A 27,386-nucleotide genomic window follows, 5' to 3' on the forward strand; every position below is an offset into this window, starting at 1 on the left:
TAACCTGCACGTGTCCAGCATCTAACAGGGTGGTTATAAATATAGTAAGATGTTAGTAAATACTTCTACTTTTATTTTAGAATGAATGAACACATAGGCCATTCATCATCCCTTCTTGTTACAAATGAGAATATGGTGCCACTCTTATCAAAGACCAATTCCTACACATCTTCTCTGGATTACGGCCTCCACTCCTTCCACTTTGTCAAGGAGTTTCATCCTACAGTTGATCATACTCTCTCAATTCCCAATCATCAACCTCTCTTTATTCACTGGTTTATCTCTAATATAAGATAGGACCCAGGGTCTTCAGTATTTAAATAAACAAATACATAAATTTAAAAAATACTCCTCTGATTCCATATACCCCTAAAATCTGTTCTCTGAAGAAATTTTCTTCTTTAGATAAGCTAAAAGTTGTCTATATCTACCGTGATATTGTGATTTATAAGAAGAAATATATATTTGGTCTTTGTCTCTGTTCCTGGCACTGAGCTTCTTAGCGGCAAAAGTGCTTTTTGTTATCCATAATAAGCCCCTATCAAAAACACCTGAGTTTATGTTAATTAAGTGACTTTGGAAAGGCCCTAAGATGGGGGCTTGTTGCCAGGGGAACAATGTGATTAGGGGGTTAGAATTTTTAGTCCCATCATCGACCTGCAGAGAGGGGAGAGGCTAGAGACTGCATCAATCTCCAGTGGCCAATGATTTGACTAATCATGTCTAAGTAATAAAGCCTCCATAAAAATCCCAAAAGTATGGGGGAAGGGGATCTGGAGAGCTTTCACGTTGCTGAACATGTGGAGGAGCTGGTAGAGTGCTGCACATGGGGAGGGCATGAAAGATCCGCACCTTTTCCTCCATACCTTGCCCTGTGCGTCTCTTCCATCTGGCTGTTCATCTGTATCCTTTGAAATATCCTTTCCAATATGGCAATAGTAAGTAAACTGTTTCCCTGAGTTTGGTCTGCTGTTCTAGCAAATGATCAAACTCAAGGAGGGGGTTATAAGAACCTCAAATTTATGACCAGTTGGTAAGAAACACAAGTGACAACCTGGAGTTGTGATTGACATCTTGTGAGGGCAGTCTCGATGGACTGAGCACTTAATCTGTGGGATCCAATGCTATCCCCAGTAGAATAGTGTCAGAAGTAAATTGAACTGTAGGGTATCTAGCTGGTGTCTGCCTAAGAGCTCAAGAATTGCTTAGTGTGGGGAAACACCCACACATTTAGAGTACAGAAGTATTCAGTGAGTAGAGAGAAAACAGATAAGTTTTTTCTTTACTGTCTCTATTTCCCAAACTCACATTCTCTCTTTCATCCACATCATTTGGTTCAATCCATTTCATTCAATCCACTCTTCTGCCCTGGGTGCTTGCGAGGGTGATCGAGGCCAAATTCAATAGATGTTTTTAGTCTGCATCTCACCAGCTCACTCAGCAATTTTAGTCAAGTAGATCACTTTTGAATCCTCTTTTCCGCTGTCCTCCAAGACAGCACCTTGCCTTCAGTTTTCTTCTATAGTTCTGCATTCATTCCCAGTTTTAGTTGTCTTCTCTACTCAGTGCAGTTATGGGCCTTCTCTTCTTCTGTTAACCACTGTGTGATCTCACTCCTAAGTAGCATTCATATGCTGATGATGTCTAGTACTGTGCCTCCTAGGGAAAACTTTCTGGTATGCTCCAGACTTGTCTTTCCATCAACTTGACATTCAGCACTTACATTCATCCTATCATTAGCATATGATTTCTCAATAGACTAACCATTAAAATAAATATTCACCACGATGTCCTGAAAGATTCTATGTGATTTGCCCACTACCTATCTCTCCAACGTCATCTCATGTTAAATTGCCCTTCTCCCATTACAGGCGAGCCACACTCTTCTTTCATTTCCTAAAATTACTCAAACCCTTTCCAACTTGGCGAATTTGTACCCAGTGATCCTGCCTTACTTCTCTTTATTTCTCTGTTGACCTGGTAAACTTCTTCTTGTCCTTCAAACATTAGCTTAAATGCCATTTTTCTTGTTTGGTGACTTCCTGGTTAACCAAATGAAATCGGGCTCACTTATTGTTTCTTTCATAAATTCTCAAAATATTTCTTCATAGTACTTCAGAACTCTCTATTTTGTGTCTCTGCATGATTTAGAAAAATATTCCTCCTCCAGGAGATGGATTGCAAAAGGGTATCTTCTCTGTGTGAACAAATATTACTCTTCCCTCCAAGTTGGCACAGCCCCACATCATGACACCTGGCTTGGTTATGTAGTCAGGGTAGATTTCTGCCTCCACTTGTGCCCCCTTGACTGGGAACTTTGTTTAGGACACACTTGTGCAAACTTACACTACCAATCAGATAACACTCATATAAATATATGACATATATATATATATATATATATATATATATATATATATATTTTGGTGTGTATGCTTAAGTTGTTGCTTCCACCCTCACAAACGTGCCCGCTCTGTAGCTCCAGGAAGACAGAGACCATATCATTTTCACTTGTTCTGGTGTTTTAGAACTCAGTATAGCCTCTACCAGATAAGGGCACCCAATAAACATTGGCTACTTAAGCAACAATATAACAGGTAGCCCTTTTTTTTCTTTTTTGCATGGTAGACAGGTATAGAAATGTTTTCAGTACCAAGTGGGTAAAAAGAAGATTTCACATATATATCTGCTAAATTCCCTTCTATGAATGAGAATTCAATAGTCTTTTATCTCCTAGGATCATTAGCCAAGATACATGCCTTTTTTCCTGCCAAGTGTGTTCAGGGAAACATCTTCTCCCAGGAGTTGAGGACAAACAAGTTCACAATCTCTGGAAAGCATGATACCGCAGTTGGTTATTACCTATGTCATAAGTGTAAAACATTTAAATATTCTCTAATTATGGATTTGAATTTAATTTCTCTTGGATTGAATCAGATTGAATTTTATAGTTACAAAGAGGAATTTCTCCAAATGCACACACAGGAAAAAGAGCAAGCAGGAACGTATCGGTCTTAAACATAGCTATCTTGTGGATGTAATGAAAGCCCCAGCAAAAAGTGACAAAGTTTCTCAAATTATTTGTAAGTAATGGATGAAAGTCTGATTTTGCTGAAGGTGAGAGAAAAATAGCAGGCTAAGGATTCCAGGAAAATCAGAGGATGTTCAGATTCTATTTGAAAGTAGAATTTTGCAAAACTGCTACAGTGGAGGTGATTTGAGAATCTTGCAGAAACCCTATTGATGCAAATTAAGTGAGATCCTGTTTTGGGGTCCCACTAAAAATGTCACCTGATGGCAATTCACCACCCATGGGCTATGAATGTCAGGCTTTGTAATCAGGTGAAAATTTGATTTTGATCTAGTTACTTCATATTTAGGAGTTTCAGTTTCTTAATCTGTAGAATGGTAATAAAAACAGCACTTATTTTGCTGACATCTCCTATAAACCTGTGAAAGCAGTATCTATAATGCTAAATCAGTGAACAGTTCAACAGTTTTTCTATTTCCTTTCTTCACATTTACTTCTCTTTATGTCTTTATTCTGTCCTCTAATAGGTGGTGAGATTCCATTAAATCAAAAGGACAACTACTTTTCTTTGCCATAGCTCCTGTCTCCCTTACTACGAATCAGACTTCAGCTCTCTTTCCAAATTCCAGTAACTATTTATTCTCATTTTTCAATCAGGACTAAGACTATTAGCAGGTTAATTACTATGATTAGCTTTGGCATACTCCACACTCTTGTTTGTTACCCAATCTTGGAATAGGGAGTGGAATAGAACACAAGGGTCAAAGTATGATGTCAGAGAAGGTTGTGCCATGAGTGAGTCAGTCAGCAAACTAGGCCACAGGGAAATAATCAGAGAAAGTGGACATGGAAAAATTTTAGAGTGGGATCATAGAAACTTATTATTGCCCTTTATCAGGTTCTTCTGTATAGGCCAGGAGAAGGCCCTTCATCTTTGTGAATGGCTGTGGAGTGAAAATTTGCTGTTACAAGCGAGCTGGGTGGTTAGAAGAGACAATTTCAAGTTCCTTAAATTTGCATCACTTTCCATATTCTTCCCTAATTGATCAGAAAGATTCTACATTGTTTGATTGTGGAGATAAGTTGGTGAGTACAGTGTAGAGAATTGGTTTAGTGATTTTATTTATACATCTCTGTCTAGATATGGAGTACTTCACTTATCTTAGGAAACAATCTTGAAGACATCTTTCTCACTATCCCACAAGTGCACTTGTAAAGTTTATAAATCCGCACTGGGAATCTTGGTGCTGGGCATGTTCCATCTTTCTGCACTATCAGCACTGGATAAAAGAAAAAAGAGTGATCATTTTGCAGTGTGATTAAAAACCATCATGGATTATAAAGCTAGGAAAATTGGTTTCTACCTTCTGCAAACCCAGAATATTGTCATGCACAAATATAGAAATAATATGAGCCTAATTTATATGAATGATAGACTATAAAAAGACTAGCACTCCATCAATTCACAAGGGACCTTTCAGGAACATTCCAGAAAGTAGGAAGTACGATGACATGGAGACGCCTCTTCCCACTGCAAATATTGATAGGATTGGAAATTAATTCCTTTTGATTTTCGAGTTAGTCATATGGTAGCCATGACAACTTAGTACAAAATACTGGCACTTCTATGAGTGGTTTCTCTGATATTATAGACAAAATGTTACAAAACAAAAACTCTATGTTCCTTTTACTGGGAAAGAAGTATTCTGATATTGTCTTTACTCTTTTTAGACAACTTTAGAATGATTTTTCCACCTTTCTTTTTTATTATGGGGAGTTCTATGGGCCATATTTAAATGTGCAGCTTTTTGAGTGAAACAGACAAGCTTATACAATATTAGAAGGAATTTTAGAAAAATATTGGGTAAACTGTTCACAAAGATTTTTCAGCCAGAAAAAATGTTTCTTTCAAATGTAGTTTACTTGAAACCTCAATACATAAAAAAAAAAAAAAAAAAAAATTGTGAAGGGTTACAATCAGGTGATGGTGGCGACTCCTCACTGATCTTTCTCTTCATCCCCAGCAGTAGCAGCATCTGACAGGGTTCGATGGTGTACAATTTGAAGACAACTGATGCCCTATAGTTCCCTTCACTTTATAGAGGATGACAATGAACTCAAGAGAGACAACTGCATGTTAAGGGCATAGGATCTAAGAACTGTGCCGTATAAAGCTTTGATTTCCTCAGAGTACTCAATCACTTCCATGTGCACAAACTCGACAAATGAATGCCTCCCTTGAACTGAGTTAGTACCCCATCAGCCCTCCCCAAATAACCACTATTACTGAAGCACAATGGAGATGTTGAACTGGTTTAAATCTTTTTCATCTCCAACATTTGAACCTTCTAAGGCTATTTCCTTTTTTTATAAAATAATTCACTCTGGACCTGTCTAGTTTTACCAGAACTTCTGCCTAACTCCTTGTTGTTCAGATCTGATCTTTAACCACATACCCAATTCTGAGACTGGAACCTGAAGAATAAATACACGTGTTGTTGGCTGCCAGTAGGCAGGACATTTCTGGATATTTCAGCAAAGGCAAATGAGAGGGAGAATTCTATGTTGACCAGAGCAGAGAGAGAAGACTTCAAATGAGTAAGCAGGTGTATTTATTGGCATGGAGGTCATTGTTTAATATAAGGCCTCTCTTCTTCACAACAGCCTTAAAACTAGCCTGGAAGTTTCTTTTGTGCAGGGACTCTGTGTTACCAGGACCTGGTACATAATAAGCTCTACAAGTATATGCAGAAGCAAAAAGATAAAGAAAGAAGACTGGGGAGCCATTTTAGTTTAGTGACAGAAAAATGGCTAGTTAAATGTGATGTTTTAAGAAGTTTACTTGATAATAGAAATTTCTAAAGACTGAAGAGGGGAAAGATTAAAGATGGAAAAACTATTCAGTAGAATAATGCAATAACCTATACTAAAGGTAATTGTTTCACAAACCCCCTCTCCTAAACAGGGAAGAGAAGCCTAATGAGCAAGTTCAACTTGTTGCACATTGCTTTCTCTAGCCATGCTGACCTTCTTTGAGCTTTTTCTTTTCTGAATGTCAATTGACTTGGCAGCATCCCCACACTTTATCACTTCCTTAGATATTGTCATGTACAATCAGTCACATCACCTAATTATCTCCATGTGTTAAATTTCTCTCTCCAATTAACTCTGTGTGAACAAGGTCTATAATTTATTCTACTGTTTTATCCCTAATTACACTTATCACAGAGCTGTGTGCAGTGTAGATGCTCAATAAATAGATGATGGGATCCTTAATATATTCCCATCAAGAAGGGAATTAAATTAGATTTCATTGCAAAGTTGGTACATTGACTCCCATAGTAATGCTCAAATTTTATTTCGCAAAATACATATATCTAGAAAGATGAAGTTGGTGTTTCAATTTTCAAAATTATAATTAATTACATTTGAGAAATCCTGGGATAAACAAATTTAAAAGTTTTCATTGCAATAGGATTTCGAAGAGTCTTTAGTTTGTGAATATGGATTGTGACCTCGAAGAAAGGGTGGGTAATCTGGGCATTTCATCAAATGAGAAATATAGTTGAAAAATTAACTTTTACTCTGAATATTTATCAAAATCATACGGGTTCCTGTAGGTCTACACAACAAATTACATAGGCTGGAGGTTTACATCTATGTCTAGAGTCCTTAGCACACGCGAACTTTCACAATCGGAACACCACTCATCCTCTTTCTAATGCTTCCTCTTCTCCACTGAACACTAAGTCCAAGACATATGTTGTTTATTGTTTTTCCTAAGCACATTTTATATCATTTAGTTTATTTCTATTCATTTCATTTTATTCATTTATTCATTTTATTCATTTCTTTCTCTTTTTTTTTTGTGCTTTATCTCCCCAAATCCCCCTCGTACATAGTTGTATATCTTAGTTGTGGGTCCTTCTAGTTGTGGCATGTGGGCCGCCACCTCAGCATGGCCTGGTGAGCCGTGCCATGTCCACGCCCAGGATGCGAACCAGCGAAACACTGGGCTGCCGAAGCGGAGCATGGCAACTTAACCACTCAGCCACGGGGCCAGCCCCTATTCATTTATTTCTTGAACCTCAAGTGCAAATAGTTGGGTCATTCTTCTCAGGGGATACAATGATAAATATCTTTGGGTATGTGGCCTTTGTAAAATGTATATTTGTATGGGTGTTTTTAAAATTAATATAGATGTTATTGTGCCATAAAGTATCTTCTGTATTTTATGTTTTTTTATTTGACAATACTTACAAAATGGATATATATTGGCGTATATGCATTTATTTTATTACTTCCAAATTCTCCCTAGTAGCCTTTCGTATTTACTAAGTAGCCATAATTAATATCCATTCTCTCTGTGTAGATGAATACAGTGCCTTCAGCAACATGCTTAAAAAAACAAAACGAAAAAAGAGCCCCACAAAAACCAGCACATTGAATAACATTAGGTATATTCACTTATGAATCTGTGCATGTAAATTTCTCTGAGCTTTACACCCTGATATGGCTTTGCTGGATCAGAAGTCACACACAGTGTATGAAGCTTCTCATTTTTAATATTTTCACTAACAGTTGGCTGTATCCAGCTCTTTAGACTTGTCTCACGAGTTGGTAGCAATAGCTTACCGTCTTTTGTGTTTTGGTCATGATGAGCTTGATTATAGGTAAGCGTATTTGAGTTTGTTCCTGCACCTGCAGCAAGAATGTCATAGATCTTTCTATTGTTTTGTTTGGTGTTGTTTTCTTGTTTTAGCTTTCTAGCTTGGTAGTAAATTTTTCTTATCTGGTAGTATGAGGAATACTCTTTCCTCTTCAACTCTCCAGTCGTCTTACTTAAATTTTATATAGAAGAATGGAGTTCAGGAAATACTAAAGGCAAATTGGAAAAAGAGGTGCTAGGTTGCTCATAAAATTCTGCTGTATTTTAATTGTAATGGAATGGAAATTGCAGATTGATTTTGGAATAAATGACATCTTTAACATTTTACGCTCTTTGATCAATGATATATCACTCAGATTTAGCTATACTGCTGAATTATCTGCCTAATATTAATAGTGTGTCTGTTTATTCTGTTAACTTTCCTACCTTTATGGCAATATCTTCTGGAAATAATGACATTCTTTTCCTCTTTTCCATAAATCTTTAAAGCTCTGTTTCTGCTTTTGCTTTTCCTTGTATAATGGTGGTAGCCATGCCTTCCAATATCACACTGAACCGAAGCAATGAGCAGAGCCATTCTTTCCTTATCTCCATATTAAGGGACTGTACCTTACAATTCCCTATTAACTATTTTATTTGCTATAGAATTTGGGTAGATTATCCTTTATCAACTTAAAGAAAAGCTCCCATCTATGCTTATTACTTAGTTTTCTTTTTTTCACATTAAGTATGTCATGAACTCCCTCAAAATTTTTTTAATACATCTAATTGAAATGTTCAGTGATATTTTTGTCTTGGATAGTCAATTAAATATAATACTAAATTATCTTTCTATTCTTAGGATGAACCATATTAAAATAAGAGGTATTACTTATTAATATACTATTAGATTCACTGATATTTTTATAGGAAAAATAAATGGGTCTGTAATTTTCAGTTCTTGGTTTATACCTGCCAAGTTTTCTTTTTTTTTTTTTTGAGGAAGATTAGCCCTGAGCTAACATCCACCACCAAGCCTCCTCGTTTTGCTGAAGAAGATTGGCCCTGAGCTAACATCCGTACCTATCTTCTTCCACTTTATATGTAGGATGCCTGCTACAGCACAGCCCGAGAAGCAGCACATAGGTCTGTGCCCAGGATCTGAACCACCAGCAAACCCTGGGCCACCAAAGTGGAGCATGTAAACCTAACCCCTATGCCACTGGGCTGGCCTCCTCTGCCAAGTTTTAAGATACACACTATGTCTTCTCCAGGCTCTTTGGGTCTGCATGCCCTCTTGCTTTTCACTTGTGATATCTTCTTTGCTCATATGTTCCATCTCTGACTGTGTTGATGAACTGAATATCTTGTTTCAGTATGGCATAACTCAATAAATATCTTTGTACTTTTCTCCGAGCTCATGAAGCATTAATTATCTTGACTCAGCGCTCTTATAGCAATTTGAAGGTGCTAAGACATACATATTAAAATACATATATTAGACAAGACATATATATTAAAATTAAAAAAAAAGTTGTTTGATGCTACTAAGGAAGATTGGAATCTCTCAAGGAGAGGAATTGAATCTTATTATCTTTGACCAACGTCCATGACATCTAGTATAGGGCTTATAGCATAATAAGTGCATTACAAGTAAGGTGCATCTTTTTAAATATGCTTTCTATATAAGAATTTCTTACACTTACTTTGTATAAGATGCTTCCCTCCAGACTGATATCACTTCAATTCTATGCACCAAGCATTTATTAAATGCCAAGCTCCTCAACTTCCAGAGAACCGGATGAACTTTATCTGTAAGCGGCAATAAACAAAAAAAAAAAATTTGTTTGAGCGTGTTCTTTTCTGATATGTTTTATCACAGCCAAACCACAGAGACCAAAATGCTTCTTCCCTTGAGAATTAGCATTCAGTCCAAAGAGAAAGGACACATCTCAGGAAAGCTTCCTGGACAATGTATTATGTTTATATATAAAGCTGTATGAATCTTTTTCCCTGCTTTAAAATAATCATAGATAAATATTTCAGGACATCATATCCTCATTTCCACTAAGAAACATTTCTAATAAATAAATCCATCATACTCCAGCCAAGAATGAACTCGCTAATATGGAGTTTTTCGGGTTTTTTCCGTTTCTGGAAAGCTGAAAAACATAAAACAATCAGCCTGGCTGGACCTTTTCTGCCTGAGACTGATCAGGTCTCTTGCGACTTTTATTGACTCAGGTATTGATATAATGAAGAATCAAAGTGAGGTAACGTTTTATGGAAGGTCCTTTACACACCCCATATAGGAATTTCTACAGCCCTCTAATTTCTTTTAGCCCTTCTATTGTGGATCATTAGAGGAGTCAGGATGTCTGTTTTTGATAATCATATCCTCTTCCATTTATCCCAATCTCTGTAAATGGCCCCATCAATCACGTAGTTACTCAAGTCAAAATTCTATCGGTCATCCTTCATCCTGCGCATCCAATGCAATCACCATTACTACCTGTTTTAGATCCAAAATATATCTGGATTCTATCTGTTTCTTTCATTTCTATTAACACCACAATAGTCAAAGCCAAGATAATCTCTTGCTTGGGCTACTGTAACAATCTCCTATGTGGGTTTCCTACTTTCATTCTTTTCTCCTATAATCCCATTTCCAGGGTTCCACAGGAAACAAGAATGATCTTTCAAAAAATATAAGCCAGGTCATGTCATTCCTTTGCTTTAGATTCCTTCAATTGCCTCCTCTTCAACATAAAGTAAGTCTGAGCTCCTTATCCTGGTTGACAAGGACTTGTATAATAGCCTCTCTGCCCAACTTTCCACATCATATTGTGCCACTTTCAACTCATCTATTATGATCTAGGGCTCATTTTCATTTCTTGTATATGTCCGTGGGTTTAGTATAACAGAACAACTAACACAAACTTTTCCAAGACCTCTGCTGTGGTTTGCTCTTATCATGGCAATTTCAAATGGTAACTCAACTATCACCCTGTCCACTCTGTGTAAAATATTTAGTTTCCCATTTATCTATTTCATGTTCTATCATATCATCTTTTCTTTTTTTTCTTATTTCTACTTATCTACATTTCTTTTGCACCACCAGGTCTTTGAAGAAACAGTCCTTCCTGTCTTATTCACTTCTGTATTCCTAGAACCCAGATTAGTGGAAAATCCTCAGCAGATATTTGTTAAAAAAAACAATGGGATTGGAAGTTTTGTCACATGGTGAATTTCATATGGTAAAAAGTGCCAGCAGTAAAGTCCATTGAGAGATCTCCTACCCCAGCAGCACAATTCATTTTCAGGTGCCTGGACCCTTACCTGACCTTACTACTTATACTCCTAGTCTGCTGATATGCTCCCTCCAAACCTTACCGTAACACAGCCTCTAGCAGGATACCCTGCCTTGGCACGGTAGATATTATTTCTCTGTACTTTCATAAAACTACTCACCTCTTCCAAGGCATAGACAAATCTAATGTTCTATCATTTATTTACTTCTATAATTTATCCACTTAGACTCCATGTCTTGGAAAAGCAAGACAAGTATTTTCCTATCATAGGAGCTAGCACATCTTTTGCAGAAAAGAAATTTAGAGAGGTCTTTTTTTTTTTAGTTTATTTGCATCATAGTTGACTGGACTCTATTCTTGAGCCCAGATAATCCATTCATTTATGCAACAATTAGACTTGACAAATATGGAATAGTTCTCAAATTTTAGAGGATGAATTGAAGAAAAGCTAGGAAAGCATTCAATGAAGTTGTAGTCAAGGGAATGCATATGTTAGGAAGAGGGAATGATTCCAAAGGCTTCTAAATTGTTGTGTTCAGTTAGAGCATAGTTATTAAAATCTTGCACATATTTATAAGGAATCATAGCATGACCCTGGATATTTTTGCATATACAGAGGGGACCTGCAGGAATTAAAATTTACCCTCAGTTAATTCTCATTTTCTTTTTTGTCTGGATCTCTCAGTTCACTGAAGCCTTTGTTTTCCACAGTTTTTCTCCTCAGACAGCATCCTGTGTTATTCTTCCTAACAACTCTTCTTCTGTCATCTGTGGATAAAAATAGAGATGTCTATTACCTATTAATAAACATAACTGCAACTGATTATACTTACATTCAAGATGTGAATCCAGTGATGGCAGGTAACTCAAGTTGGGGCAACAGGGCCCCAGACACCAATTCCTCCAGCAAAAGCCTATGGGCCTTGAGACCCTGATGACACTTCTGTAAATAAAGGATGGGGAAGCATACACACAAAAATACTTATAGCTAACTTCATAATCCTGGTAATCCATTAGAAGAACAGAGTTCAATTCCTGTCTCTCTCACTTATTAGATGTGTCATTTAATACTGGAAAATTCCTTAAAATGTCCCTGAACCTTATTTTTCTCATCCACAAGACACGGCATAATTTAGGCAAACCTAGAGTGTCCTATGAGCACCCACTTTCTGGATCTTTCTCAATGTTCAAAAAGATGGCATTAATTTATAAATGTGTTGCTATTTATAATTTCCCCCTCTTAGTTTTGGGTGTTTTAGAAGCTATGATTTCTGTTGCACCCATTCTTCGGTTCCCATTTTTTTTGAAAACTTCCCCATGAAAACTTTTTGAGTCTTCCCATGGAGAGTCACTCACTTCCTCCTCAGTTCTTCCAAGTCACTGTACATAACTTAGTTTCTGTTTCTTATCATTACAAGCCTCATATCATAATCACAGAGAGTATCGTTTAGTCAAAAGTTATGGAGCTTTAATGTCAGACCAATCTAAGTTTAAATCTAGATTTAAATACTATTTACAAGACCATAGGCAAAGAAGGTCTCAACAATTAGTTTAGATGAGATTCATTAGCTCCATTTTATAAATAAAGGAAATCAGTTTTGAGATGCCACCTCATTTAATCTTCCATATCAACTATATCATCTACTTCCTGAGCTGGGTGATGCTCAATATATGTAGGAAACACAATTCCTTCCTTTTAGATAGTCCATTAGGAAGGAGGATTTTAAATTGCACGACCTTCTTAACACTAGGATTGGGTCAACAATACTTGGACTAGAATATCTTTAATTTCAAGAGTATTTCATGTGAAAAAGAAAACAGGATGCCATGTGATATATAAATATATGTTGACTAAGAAGAAAACAATAAAAACAACCATTTACTTTAATGGTAGAATTTCTGTCTTCTACAATCATCATAAAGAACTATAACTATAATGACAACAACATATGCAAACACTGTATGGCCAACTGAGTAACTTTGCAAAGAAACTTTGTATAGCAAATAAAATGGTACCGGAATTGAGGAAAATAAAAATATATTGAAAACTACTCCCTACGAAATACATTCTACAAGTTTCTCCACAAAAACACAGTAATATAAAAACATCTAAATCCAGCTTCACGATGTGATGCATTGAATTCTAATCCTAGATATCATGAGCCATTGTTTTGTTCTCAAATAAAAACCTGCATTTAAACTTAACCCTTTACCTTCAGTCCAGTTTATTTTAAATTCAAGGTAAGATTCAGAAAAACAAAGAGCCACCATTCCAGGTTTTTAGTAGCATATAGGATTGTGAGACAAAAATATTTCAAATATAAATTTATCCCCAGTAACTTAATTAGGTCTACATGTGAAATATATATGTGTGCATGTATATATAATCTTTTCAATGTTGATATTCCTGTTTAAATTGTGCATTTATATAGCTTTTATTGTGATGCCCACTGTTACCTTATCTTTTTGACTGACAATGATGGGATTTCAGTCATGCTCAGCCTTTCCGACAGTGCCAGTGATGGGATTTTTTGAAATCTTATTACTGGTTGCACTGCCCTGATCTCAGATGGAACTTTCAATCAAAAAGGCAATCAGAAGGTTATACATTCGTGAGATTCCCTGCAAAGCCAGTGATCACATAATACAACTTGTTGGAAGGGTCCACTTGCCTCCAGTCCTTATGTGGCTATAAAGAGTAATTGGCTACTTAGCTCTCAGCACCCGCTTTTCTTCTCCAAAATACAGCATGGCCCAGAACTCTGTTGAATCTCAGTGTGGAATCTGGCTGCTCCTAGGAGATTTCTAAGTCTCACGCAGAGACTTGTCTTACTTTAAGCATCTGATTAAGCTCAAGACACATTTCGCTCTTTCTAAGCATTCTTGTTTCACTGGTGATGCTAGTAAATCTAAGTTTTCTTTTATTTTATATAAACAAACACTTACCCACATATTTTCCCAAAACATTTTCACTGTAAAGTTCATATCCTAGAAGTCACAATTCTGGATGGCAAGGTTAACACTTGAATTTAATTTCTGGCATCTTTTAATCATCCTTTTCTAAACTATTCTAAATCTTATAACTGTACCCATAAAAGATCATTGTGAGCAATGGCCTCTTAGTACTCTATGGTATACATATATGGATGTTTAAGAGATATTTTTGTAATTTGATTTGATCAAATAGTGGACAGGGTTGAGGCTGAATTGATCCCATGTGGTGTCCAGTCACCCGGGGATGATCAGTTTCCCAGACAGAAACCTTGAATTATGAGGTAGATGGAGGGAGATGATTTTGTCTCACTTGGCTCCAACTCAACAGTTCTTCTCAGAGAACTCCTGGGCAGAGATAAGCCTTTTTTTTTTTTTTTTTTTGAGGAAGTTTAGCCCTGAGCTAACTGCTGTCAATCCTCCTCTTTTTGCTGAGGAAGACTGGCCCTGAGCTAACATCCATGCCCATCTTCCTCTACTTTATATGTGGGATGCCTACCACAGCATGGCTTGCCAAGTGGTGCCTCGTCCGCACCTGGGATCTGAACTATGGAACCCCGGGCTGCCGAAGCAGAACGTGCGATCTTTACTGCTGCACCACTGGGCTGGCCCTGAGATAAGTCTTAAGAATGGAAAAAGACTAATGCTTGGGACACAATAAAGACCTATAAAGACATTAAAATGCCTATGGACAGAATAAGCATTTTATTTGAAAACATAACTACACATGCATATGTAAAGCACATGTCAGCATTGCTGTAACAGAAAACAATGCACAGAGACAAAAAATAGTCACTTTGGCAAAGTTAAAAAGTGTACTATTTAAAGAGTTGAGCTTGGGGTACTCAAATCATAAAAGTTTGGGAACCCCATTGACCTCTTTTGATTTAGGAACTCCTGGCAAGTCTATTGCTAAAGTAAAAAGTACTTAAGTCAAGTTGTTGGTGTGTGTTCCTCAGATTTTTATTTAAATTCAGGGTACTCTAAAAGTATAGGTCAGTCCTACTATGAACACGGTGTTATTTACTTGATTCTGTATTAAAAATCTTAAATGGGCTCTTAAGCACAAAGTGCTAGCATGGTTGTGGAAAACAAAATCAGCAAGCGATCCCCATTTTCCTTCTCTCTTCCTTGGCAATGTGAATTTTGAGGTAAGATTTGGGCAACTGGTATACCAGACATCATCTCCTGTTCACGAAAATTGCCATGTGAAGATTATCTTATTGATGGCCAAGATTGGATGACGTGGTTTTTACATTCCTGAAAAATAGTGCAATTTTGTTAGATGTGTGTATATGTCTGTGATCTATGGCACTTCACTGAGAAGTACACTAGAAATGAGTCTGGTGTGCAAGAGATAAGGAAAGTGATAATCTCACCTTGGTTTAGAATGTATAAGACACTCGCAATATAACTATTGCCTACTACTACAACTACTATTAAAAGCTATATTCACCAAATATTGGTCTTAGAAACTGTGCCAAGTCCTGGTGTATTTTAATGTCACTTTGAGACATCATTTTTTTTTTGTTGCTGTTTTGTGAGGAAGACTGGCCCTGAGCTAACATCTGTGCCCATCTTCCTCTATTTTATGTGGGATGCTGCCACAGCTTGACTTGAAGAGAGGTGCTAGGTCCACACCCAGATTCCAAACCCATTGAACCTGCGCTGCAGAAGCGGAGCATGTGAAAATAACCATGATGCCCTGGCCTGGCCCCTGGGCCATCGTTTTAACTTCAAGACGAAGTGTTCAACAGTCATAGTGATAAGCATAAAAGACAAGCTATTCTCAGGCAATAGGAACTCCATAAGGACTCTATTTTGTCACCCGATAGCTGTAAATTCTGAGTGTAATATTCAAACATGTTTCTGTCACAGTGGAGACAGTCTCTAGAAGTTGGTGCCTTCAGTTTTCTAGCCAAAGTCATGCTCTTCTCAAGCAGCCTCAAGCCAGTGGCTGAGAGAACAGGGGAGCTAGAGCTTAACTATTTTTTCCCAACAAGAGACTCCTCTAACAGGCAGTCTTACACTCAGAATCCCCCATTTGGCTGGCAAAGGTTTGTCAGGTCTGTATTAAAGTCTAAGGCTCTCCCCAAATCCTGCTTCCTGATCCCTTTGGTTTTACAAGTTTTACATCTGAATCCTTCTCTGAAGGCTCCTCTGCTCAATCCTGCTTCTTCTCTCTTTTATCTTTTACTCCTAACTCTACTTCAGCGTCTGCTTCCTGGAAGACCCAGCTGACACAGCTGGACTAGCCTTCACATACACGATGTTCCTTTAAAGTCTCTGTTGGTATCTTGCCATGAGATCATTGCTCTCTGGTTCTTTGTAATAAAAACTCTTGCAAAGAAAAGTGATCTTTGGAATAATTTAGTTGAACATTCGAGAATTCTAGTTAGAGTCGATGACTCTGTTAACAGGTCTTCATCTGATTGGGAACAAAAAAGTGATGACAACAAAGTTATTTATAAAAATATATTTCACAAAGTAGGAAACGATACAGGAGTTTCTCTGAATACAATACATGGAGTAAATAAACAATATTGCATTAAAGCAAAGTAGAAAATTAAAATGATCTGCATGTGGTACTTGAGTTTTATCATACATTTTCTACTCCTAAATGGCAGGTTTGCAGTACAAATTGAATATGTTCACATCTTCTAGTGCTGTTCTCTTTCAGAGGCTAAGATGTTCTGTGCATCACCATGAAGATCAGGGAGAGAAGTGCTAAAAACAGAAGCAGTAAAATTATGTACAAATCAGCTTCTCCTCTAAAACAGTGGGGGCATCTTGAAGCATGTGTATTGGGCAGGACATTATGTAGGTATCTAAAAGTCTAAAGTTTAAATATTCACATGAATCAATATACTTTCAGATGTTTGTGCTTGTAGTAAAAACACCAAATACTAGGATTATGAACAAAATAGAAAACAGTCCAAAAGTTTCTCTGGGAAATGCTGTTCCTGCCATCACCAGTCACAATAACACTTTCTACTCTAAAGAGACTATTAGCTCCCCTTTTGATAATATTGCCTGCCATACTCATCTCATCAAAATGTACATGTATTAAACATTCATTGTATATATATTTATATAAAACAATCTAAAGGATTATTAATGGATATAATTTAGTTTTTTTCATATAGTCCCTTAATCTATAGATTACCAACCTTAATAAATAAAAGCATTAATGGACATCAATAAAATATTTATTTCGAGGATTAAACAAATAAATTCACGCGCTAGCAATAAAACCATCTGTGTCTCTTATGTAGTCCACTGTGTGATACAGTTTATCTTTGTGTCCTTGTGGAAGAAGATGAAGTGGAGGGAATGAGTAATCCTGCTTCCAGAAAACAAGTCTGTTTGAATGGGATTTCTCTCCCCCCACAACTGAGTTGGCAATCCCCACTCTGGAATGGATTACGAACATGTGAATATTTTAAGGCTCGACACAATATTTAAAGATGCTATTCAGTCTCTGATGAGTGGGGCCAACAATTATGTACAATGTGTGGTCACTGTACCGTATAATCTAGGAGGCCTCCCAAAACTCCAAAAAGTCAGAATGTACAGCAGACCATGTATTGCTTTATCATTTGTGGCGGGATCCTTATTGGCGAAGGGGAAAAAACCATTTGCAATTATAAAAATCCTTGCAGAAGACACATAGCAGCAGCAAATTTCTTGCAGGTCCATTTTTCTAAGAAAGCACCTTTTAATTTTGATTTTTTCCTCTTTTTAAACCATTTCTCTAAGGATTAGTCAGGATCCCATTCTTTGTCTATGGTGGTCAGGTAAATATCAAATATCCAAAGAGTTCTAGACACTCCACATACTTTAATTCACACTCCACAAGATTTATAACCTCCTAACATATACTTTTTATTATTAATTTTTTGGTTCAACATTAAAATGTAGTTGAGTTATAGATGGATTGGTGCTAAACTTGCCTCTAAAACAAATAGCCACATTGGTCGTATCTAAGGGCAGTGACCCTAGAATATTACAGAATGCTCAGTTTCATTGATTTACTTATCCACTGTCAAGTTTCTTTGTCACTTTCACCAACAGAGTAGAGTTCACCCAGTCTCTTAAAGCGGGGACCCCAGTCACTGAGGTAGTCAAAATTCTGGTCTGAGTCTGAGGTGGTGGACTCCAAGGAGCTGAGGGAGCCAGCCACAGACCCTCGGCCTTCGTAGCCATAAATCTGAATGGAGTCATATGGTGGGGCCGTGGGGTCATTATCTGCCTCATGCAGCCGCACATTTATAAATTCATCGACATCAACACCATTCGGAACTGGAGCAAGCCCTTGCCTTGGCATAAACTGCAAATCTGGTTTAATATCCTTACGGGGTAAAAATCCATTAATTCCATCTGGGTTTTGTAAAGTCGCAATGTCAAAAGCCTCCGTGTCTTCCTCTCCTCCTCCTTCGTCATCGTAGCGAATGATGTTTTCCCGTACGTCTTCATCATCTTTAATAATTAACGGCTCGTTTTTATGTCGCCGCAGAGTTACAAACAGCACCACGATGACTGTAGGAAAAACACGAAATAACAATTAGCCAAACTCGCATATAATTTCACAAGTAACACACCGTGTATGTTAAGAGAGAGGGGCATTATTTAAAAACTTATGAACATAGAGCTTTAATAACATTCATTTGGGAATTAAGCTAAACACTTTTCTGAAGGACTAGCATTGAATTTTGAGTGAATACTATTCTAGGTTTCTTCTGTTTATTAAATGGTGATGAAACAGGGTTAAAAGAATAAGTTTGCATTTATTCATGGTGAGAGCTGCATTTAATACTGTTATGAGCTCTGGAGAGAATGGCTTAAAATGGAAAATGCACAGATAGCATAACTAACTTGCTGTGTATCTTGGGCAAGTCATTTAATATCCTTTGGTTCCAGGCCCCTCTTCTATAAAGAAAAGGGTGCAGAATAAATCATATATAGGATATTTTGTGTTCATCGGTTCTTTGAGACACTCTCCAACCAAGTAATGTTCATTCACAAATGAAGTGATATATCAGGATGAATGTCAAATTTGCTTGGGCAACTTGTTGTCTTGTATGAAGGCTGGAACCCCTCTATCTGGGAAGGTGAGCCTAAAGGTAGGGAAAAGTAGAGGAAAATCAACTAGCCAGATCAGCCACACCATTTGCACTCTTCACTTTATTTTTATATTAAAATTTTAAAAATGAGGAAAACAGTGTAATTTTGATGAAAATATGTCTTTTGCTTTCTTCTTTTTTTTCAATCTCATCAAACTTTGTGATTGGATGGACTCAGCAACCTAATCTATACATTGTTTAGGTAAAAGAGTAATTTGGACGTAGGAGAGCCCCTTACAGAAGTAAACTGATGTGTATCAGAAAACCGGAGGCCTTATATAATTGATGCTGTTGTAACCACATGGAGGCCCATCCCCACTTCTACTGCCATTATGCTTAGTCGATCTTTTCACTGGTGATGGGATTGAAAAAGGCACTGCATAGTCCTCTCCAACTGGACATTTACTATCACAACCTTCTTCACCTCCTCTTAGTGACCTCAAAGCTTGGAGAAGTGTCAAGAAGATCTTTTTCCTCAAAAGAATGCTGATATCTGGGTGGGTTAGGGTTTGCTGTCCTTATTTACAGTCATTTATGAATCAGAAAAATGGTGACCATTAGGCTATGAAGGAAATACGTACCTAGCAGCAAAATGATGCATGCTAATATGGCAATTAAGGCGCCCATACTGAGTCCAATTGGAAGTACATAAGCTTCAACATTACAAGACTGGACAACACCATCACTGCTGCAGCCACAGACCCGGATGGTCAGGGTGCTGGTGCTGCTCAGAGGAGGATTCCCACTATCACTGATTATGATGGGTAGAAGATAGACTTCTTGCTTCTGGCGGTTGAATCCATTATGCTTTGCCAAAATGCTGAGAGAATTATCTGGAAAAAGTGAAAATTACAATAGTTCGCATCATTTCAAAATGGCTGCCCAAACAACACTTGTCTTTCTAGTTCATAAATCCTCTGCAAACCCCAAGGCAATCGCAAATCCACTAGACCACTCAGGCTCTATCCGAGTCCCCTCTTGCCACTGTCCCAACTGGCATGGACCCAAACATCTATACCCTAACAGATTCAGTGAATGGGGCCCCATGATAAATTAGTAGAGTCTTACAACCATCTTATAAATGCAAAAGATTTCTTTTATAAAACTAACCTTCAAGTGTCCTTTCAGAAGACACAAATTACCCCATGTTCCCATAAGTAAGTTTAATTTTCTCTCATTTATCCTGATAATGCAAAACTGGCTGAACAGAATCTCACCACATTTGAAAGACATGTTTTAGAAGCTCTGTATCAAAAGATAGACTATATGACAATATGGCATACAAAACAATGCACTTTTTTGACTCCCACAGGTACCTAAAAAGAATCCTTTACGCCCTAGAGCATTTATGCTAAGATACAACAAAAGTCCCATTTACTGCCAATTGGAGGAGATATGCCATATATATTGAAATTGTGTAGAGAAGACCTATAGAGGTTACACAAATAAGAATAAAATGACAAGCCATAAGAGAGATATATTGGTTATCTGAAGCAACTCTTAAGGTTATTTAAGCAATATTTAAGGGCATACCTTGGATCAAAGTTAAACTGGCCAGTGAGAAGTGATTGGTCCCACGATAGCCCTATGGTTCTCAATATTTCACTCCCCAAATGATTTTTTGTTGCCATTCATCCATATCGCACAAACTATAGTCATATTGTTTATATTATTAGTCTATTTTACTAATTTTGATAATGAAAGACATGTATTTATTCAACACGGGAATACTGATTATCTCACACTGATATTCCAGCCAAAAACAAATCAACATAATTTTGATTAATGTGTGTAGTGTTTTTTGGGCAAAATGATTACTTCAATTGGGATTTTTTCAAATATTGGCAAGTTTTCAGACCCCAGAACACTTGGCTACCACACTGTTGCATGTTAAGGCAGAGATTCCAAACCATTGCAGTCCAAGGCCTGGTCATGAGTATCCTATTGGTTTCCAGAATACTCACACACGTGAAGAGATATTCCACTCAAATGAATTCAGTTAATAGGTCAAATCTTTTATACCACGTGGTGCTATACTAGAAGTTTCAAAAAATGGCAGCCATTCCCTAAAATAGATGTACAGGTTGTATTTATTTTTCTTTGTTTAAGATATAAGTGGGCCTATAATGCCTAACTAGTAAGCAAACAGAAAAAAACACTGATTGAGTTAACGATTTTGTTCTAAATTTCTTCTGCTTGTGCCTGATTATTTAGTAATTTGAAGAGCAAAAAGATGTCTCTAACGGAGTTAAGCGGTGATATACCAAATGATCCAGTAATCTTTATTTCTATGACCTAGAAGGAAATACCACTAAGCTAAAAGCTTGAGAACATTATCTCAAAACAGATGCAGAATACATAGCTGTGTTATACTTTCAGAAAGTGTGTGACAAGTTTGAGTACAGTTAATTAGTGCAAGGAACATTTGTGGATGATTTCATATACCATAGTTCAAAACAGAAGATGAGAATTGTTCTTCAAGATGCAATTAATAAAATTACAATGAGGTTTTTGTCTTTTTGTGGTTGACATTATTTATATGAGAAACTATCTTTGCATATTCTCTCTTTAAAACAATCTATAAGGATAATTTAGGAACTGCAACAGCAATATTACTGGGTGCAGAACAAAGCTATCTCCTTTATTACTTAGAAGAGCATTGGTGAGTCTAACTGTAAATTCATACCCATATTTTTTCCTGCTCCTAGCATCTGCATAGGTTGTTCTATATATAGAAAATTATTGACTGAGTAAGGAAGTCTATGAGTCATTTTTGTTAAATTTTACCTGCTACCTCCAGGAAAAGTGAATTCCCTATTTGCCTACTCATCTTTTTTTTCACCATTTTTTGATGAGTGTTTGCATTTATTAACGATTTTTTTGAGTTATTTTATTAGGCCAATTAAAATTGTCATTATTGTACACATAAAAACACCCATCAGATATCAGCAGTTTCACATAGTTCAAGTTCACATATTTGAAATACACTTTTTTAATCTAGATATTGCAAATATCTTCTATGAAGGTAGGATTTGTTTCTTTAAAACGTATGGTGCCTTTACATTTTATTACAATTTTAATTTTAATATGGTCAATTTTATCAATCTCTTTTATGATTACTGTTTTTAACTTGATTTTAAAGATTATAAATTACACAAACTTTTCATTATGTTACTTTTCACATTTAGGTAAGTGTATGGAATCGATTTGTTTCTGTACTGATTATTGATTTTCCCAAGGTTAATTATAGAGTAATTTATCCCTTACCCACTGAGCATGTTCCAATGCTCTATTTTTCTAATCCTGCATCGATACCATCCTTTTTATGTATACAAATTTTATAATAAATATTTATGTCTATTAGGTTATTTTTCCCTATTGTGTTCTTCTTGCAAAGTACTTTGGCTATTCATGCCCATTTGCTAATCTCTGACAAATACAGAATCAGATTATCAAGTTCTATGAGAATTCCTGTAAGAACTGTAGTAGAAATTACATTAAAATATGAACAACTATGAGAGTACTGACGTCTTTATGATCTTTAGTCTTCTTATCAAGATCATAGTTTCTTTCTTTTCTTTAATACATATCAATAAAATGTTTTTATTTTAGCTACCAGAGATTTTTACCTTTTGTTAGATTTATTATTAGAACAGTATATATTTTGTTGCTTTAGTAAATAGTACCTTTTTAAAATTATATTTTCATCTCATTGTTTCTGGTGTATCAAATGTAATTGTTTTATACATTGATTTTAATTCTAGTAACCTTTTAAAAGCTTCTTTTTGCTTATAAAACATATGCCTCCTCACAGAGTTCCACTTCTGCATGATAGTGTGAAGAGCTCCACAGAATTACTCCCTGGTGAAACTGGCGAAAATTGTAAAAGGAAAACCATTTAATGTCTCTGCAAATGGTCCTGGAGGCAAGTATCAAATGAAGAAATGTTTATTCAAGAAAATCTACTAGAGCTTGGTAAGAAGGGTGAGACTGTGGTCTGTGAACCAGAACCCACTCCATCCATCCCTCCTCCTAGCTCTCTGCAATGGAAACACCACTCCAGACTGGTTCAGCCAAGAACACAGGGCTCCCTCTCCTCACAGCTAGCAGTTGGAGGATATCAGCAGTTCTTATCCTGCTTCTAGTTACCTATTGCTGAAACTAAATTTGGGGTCAGTGTGGCCAAGAGCTAGGGTTCCTTTCTTCTTCCCAGTCCCTACTTGTGCAACAGAAGCTATACCTGGGCATGACTCCACTGGTTATATAGGACCTCTCAATTGCCCTTGTGTTGGCCTGTAAGACAGTGGTTCCACACTGGGAAGGGCAAGCCAAAAAGACCCAGCACTATACGCTCATCTCCTAAAGTAGAGGCATGGAGTAAGTTTTCCTCTTAAGAAAGTGGAATGATTTCAGTTTTAAGGAACTGAACACCTGACTGATTCATCAGAAGCTTGCTAAGTACATTTACAATTTCTGCTGCAGATTAGAGCTTTCTATTTCTTCCCATGTGACTGACATGGTCTAGCCCCTGCCTAGTTCTGCAGCTTCATGTCCCAACCCTTCTCTCTCCCTGTGTTTAGCCATCCTACATTTTCTGAAGCAAGGATCTTCTCTCCTCCAGGCTTTCCTATTTTCTCTTTCTTCTGCCTGATAATCTCTCTACCCCTACTTAGCCCTAAGTTGAGTTATTAATATTTATGCATACTTTATGCCTATGCTTAAATGTCACTCTGTTGATAATTTCCCTCACTGCTTGTCCCCAATATCCCCAAATAAATTAGTTAGATAATTTTATAAAAACCTTTATATGTTCATCAAAGCACCTATTACAAAGAAATGATGTAGTAATGGGGATATGATAGACACTGGGGACACAGAAATGAACTAGGGACCTTCCTAGTAACAAATAAGCGATTTAAGATGCATAATGAGTACTCAGCAAATACTCACTGAATAAATGAATGTCTAAGTCATCATTAGTCATATTTTGTGGGGCTCATATTTATTTCCATTCATGTTTTTCTGTCATAGGGGAATAAATGTGGATCAAAATATGTCAGGGAGAAAATTCAATTTTAGGCTATTGCAGAGGATATCTAGCCTGAGGTCTCATATGGAATTTAAGAAAAATATTGATGGTTCACAAGTCTTTCTCTGGGCATGCCCCATATCATGTCACACGAGCATTAAACTGAGGATGCTTAGATTCAAATAGAGAAGGCTCCGAGAGGCTTCAGATAGTAAAATATCTGAAATACCATCATGTTAAAGAGGTGCATGCTGGAATTCTCTTTTACTGAGCTAAAATGGGATGATTTAGTCCAATCTTCAGAGAAGGGGCATCTGAATAAGTATCTCTTATGGTTAGTCTAGGGGGAATTTCTTCTTCGATAACGGATATTCAGTCTTTGAATTATTTGGAGCTGGAAATCAAAGGACTTTCATACAACATCAATATCCTTATAAGAAAAATTTCCGTTAGTAAATAAGCCAGTAAGTATTTATTATAGACTGAATGTTTATGTCTTTGCATTCAAATTGAAACATTGAAGCCCTAACCCCCCGTGTGGCTGTATTTGGAGATAGAGTCTCTAGGACGTAATTAAGGTTAAACGAGGTCATAGGGTGAGGCCCTGATCCTATAGAATCAATGTCCTTATAAGAAGAGATGCCAGAGAGCTCTTTCTTTCTCAACGCATGCATGCACAAAGAAGAGGTCCTGTGAGCACACAGCGGTACGGTGGCCACCTACAAGCAGCCAAGAGAAGAGGCTTCAGAATGAAACATACCTTGCCTGCACCTTGATCTTGGATTTTCCAACCTCCAGACAGTGAGAAATAAATTTGTGCTGTTTAAGCGACCAGTCAGTGGTATTTTGTTATAGTAGCCTGGGCAGACTAAAATAGTACTGTAGTCACTAATTAATTCTATATGCATATTCCATGAAAAATATAAAGTCTGTCTAAAAAAATAGACTATGCCTACCTGGATAATTCTTTAACATTACTCACGTAATTTTTTCCAGTCTTAACTAACTTATTTCCTTCCTTCCTACCTTCTTTCCTTTCTACCAGCTTCCTTTCCTTCCTTCCACTTCTTTTGTATTTTCAATAGAACAAAAATGGTCATTATTATTGCTGTTATTTATTAAACATCCCTGTTCTTTCCACATCGTCCTTTTATTTCCAGATAAAATAAAGCAGGCAAATCTAAATTCTCTATTGTTGCAGTGAAGTTCATCTGTTGTTGTTGCCCTGATGCAGAAATTTTGCTTTGGTCCAGGTCCCATTTATTTGAAACCATGGAGCTATGGCTTTTGTTTATCCTTTTAGATACAAACAAAAGCAACAAGAAGCCAGAGTTAATGAAGGCATTTGCCAGACAAATATTTATGACAAAAGCAATAGATGAAGAGAAGATCAGTAGATATTATGCCTTTTTGAGAAATGTCTCCTGTATTTGACTTGCAAATGTAATTCAAATTTTCTTGGTCAAGTCAAATGGAATGAAAATGGCAAGAAGGTCAAAACAAAGGGAAAATGGCACTCTGTTCAGAAGTATGGACAAGAGATTTAATTAAGTTCTTATCATCGTGTTGTGTTTGTTATTTATTTCTAAAGACGTAGCAAAGCAATAAAGATACCAAATGCATGAGCTTTCAGCATATTAGAAACATGTAAATACAGTTTCCCATATCTAGTAATATGAAGCAAAGATCATAACAGCTACATTTCATTTATATATTTTTACTCTAAATGCTAAGTCTTATTGGAAACAATCAGGTTGTAAGGAATTAATAAAAGCTTAGACTCTGTGAAGCCAATCTCCTCTAGTACCATTATAAATTCCTACATAATTCATTGAAAGTGCACCAACATACTAAATCTTCATAAGCAACTGGACATTCTGAGCACCTAATTAGATCATTTGTCACTCTTTCCCCCTTTTTCCTCATTAGATTGTCCACCATGCCACCTGATGTCAATAATCTCAATGTTTATCTGAGTGTTGACTCATTATGAAATCTCCTAATATTTAATAATAAAGTATAACTAGCCATAAAATATTGACGAAGGTTTATTTTGCCTTTAGAAAAAAATCATTATAAATTCTTTTCAACTTCCTAGACTAACACAAAACTTAATGTTTAGTCAACAACTTACAAGTACATATAGAATGAATTAGGACGTTTTTAACAGAAAAGCTTACTCCACCATGACCATGCAGCACTACAGTTTTATACATATCTGCATGGTTGTCATTTTGCAGAGGAAATGTACAGAGGATAGGCTATGCTTTTCACTTTACAAAACTTAGGGCTCATCAAGTAACCTATGAAACAAGCATCTTGTAAAATTCTTTAAGGAGTGACATATACTGATCGTAATTGATAATATGAAAGAGAATTTTTTTTAGATCACATGAAGATGGTGTTCAGTGTAGTGGTCTGCATGGTGACCTACAAAAAGACATGCCCATGTCCTTTTCCTTTGAACCTGTGAATGTTACCTTACTAGGTAAAGGATCTTTGCAGATGTAATTAAATTAAGAATCTCGAGATGAGGAGTTCATCTGGGATTACCTGGTGGGCTCCAAGTCCAATAGCATGTGTTCTTAGAAGAGTGAGGCAGAGGGAGATTTGACAGAGAGTAAAAGAAGAGGTAAGGTGACCACAGAGGCAGACACTGGTATGAGGTGGCCACAAGCCATGAAAGGCCTACAGCCAACAGAAGCTGGAAGTGACAAAGAATGAATTCTCCTCTAGAGCCTCTAAGGGATTGTGGCCCTGCCAACACCTTGATTGCAGACTTCTGGCCTCCAGCATCGTGAGAGAATACACGGGCCTCCCGGTTTGTGGAATTTTGTTATGGCAGCCCGAGGAAACTAATACAATCAGTAAATCTGGTTAAATATGATTTGCAGAGGCAGGGAAGGGCACACTTATTTCCATTTTACCTATGAGAAACAGGGTTTTTGAAAGATAAAGTTGACTTGCTCAAGGTTTCTCAGCTGGCAGCTAAGAATTACGACCAAGTCCAATGTGCATTCTACACTCTCTCTGTCATCTTAACCAAAGTCACCTCAGAAAAAAGGGAAAATGGACTCTCAGAAGGTTGTATTAAAGTTCAAGGATAAGACACAAAACAGAAAGTGTGGGGAGGGAGGTTTTTCCATGCCATGACATCTTTATCAGAGATGAGGAAAAACTAAGCGGTTGAGGCCACTGGTAGATGAAAATATATTATTTTAGAGAGATCAAAAGATATTCACTACAATACACT

General features: G+C 36.8%; 1 protein-coding gene across 3 annotated transcripts in view; it reads right to left on the reverse strand.

The window, feature by feature from the left end:
* Nucleotides 1-11,625: 11,625 nt before the first annotated feature.
* CDH8 (cadherin 8) overlaps nt 11,626-27,386 on the reverse strand; it is a 335,942-nt gene continuing 320,181 nt past the window's right edge. For 2 of the 3 annotated variants that reach the window (XM_014834173.3, XM_070500607.1), the window contains 2 exons: nt 19,686-19,937; nt 15,793-18,520 (listed from right to left, as the gene is read on the reverse strand). In XM_014834173.3, the coding sequence (XP_014689659.3) occupies nt 18,027-18,520; nt 19,686-19,937 (746 nt within the window). In that variant the 3' untranslated portion in view covers nt 15,793-18,026. Of the gene's footprint in view, nt 11,759-15,792; nt 18,521-19,685; nt 19,938-27,386 lie in introns of those variants that run through there. The other variant, XM_070500608.1, reaches the window with a different exon arrangement.

The sequence above is a fragment of the Equus asinus genome, chromosome 28 (genome assembly GCF_041296235.1).
Source record: "Equus asinus isolate D_3611 breed Donkey chromosome 28, EquAss-T2T_v2, whole genome shotgun sequence".
NCBI classification, from domain to species: Eukaryota; Metazoa; Chordata; class Mammalia; order Perissodactyla; family Equidae; genus Equus; species Equus asinus.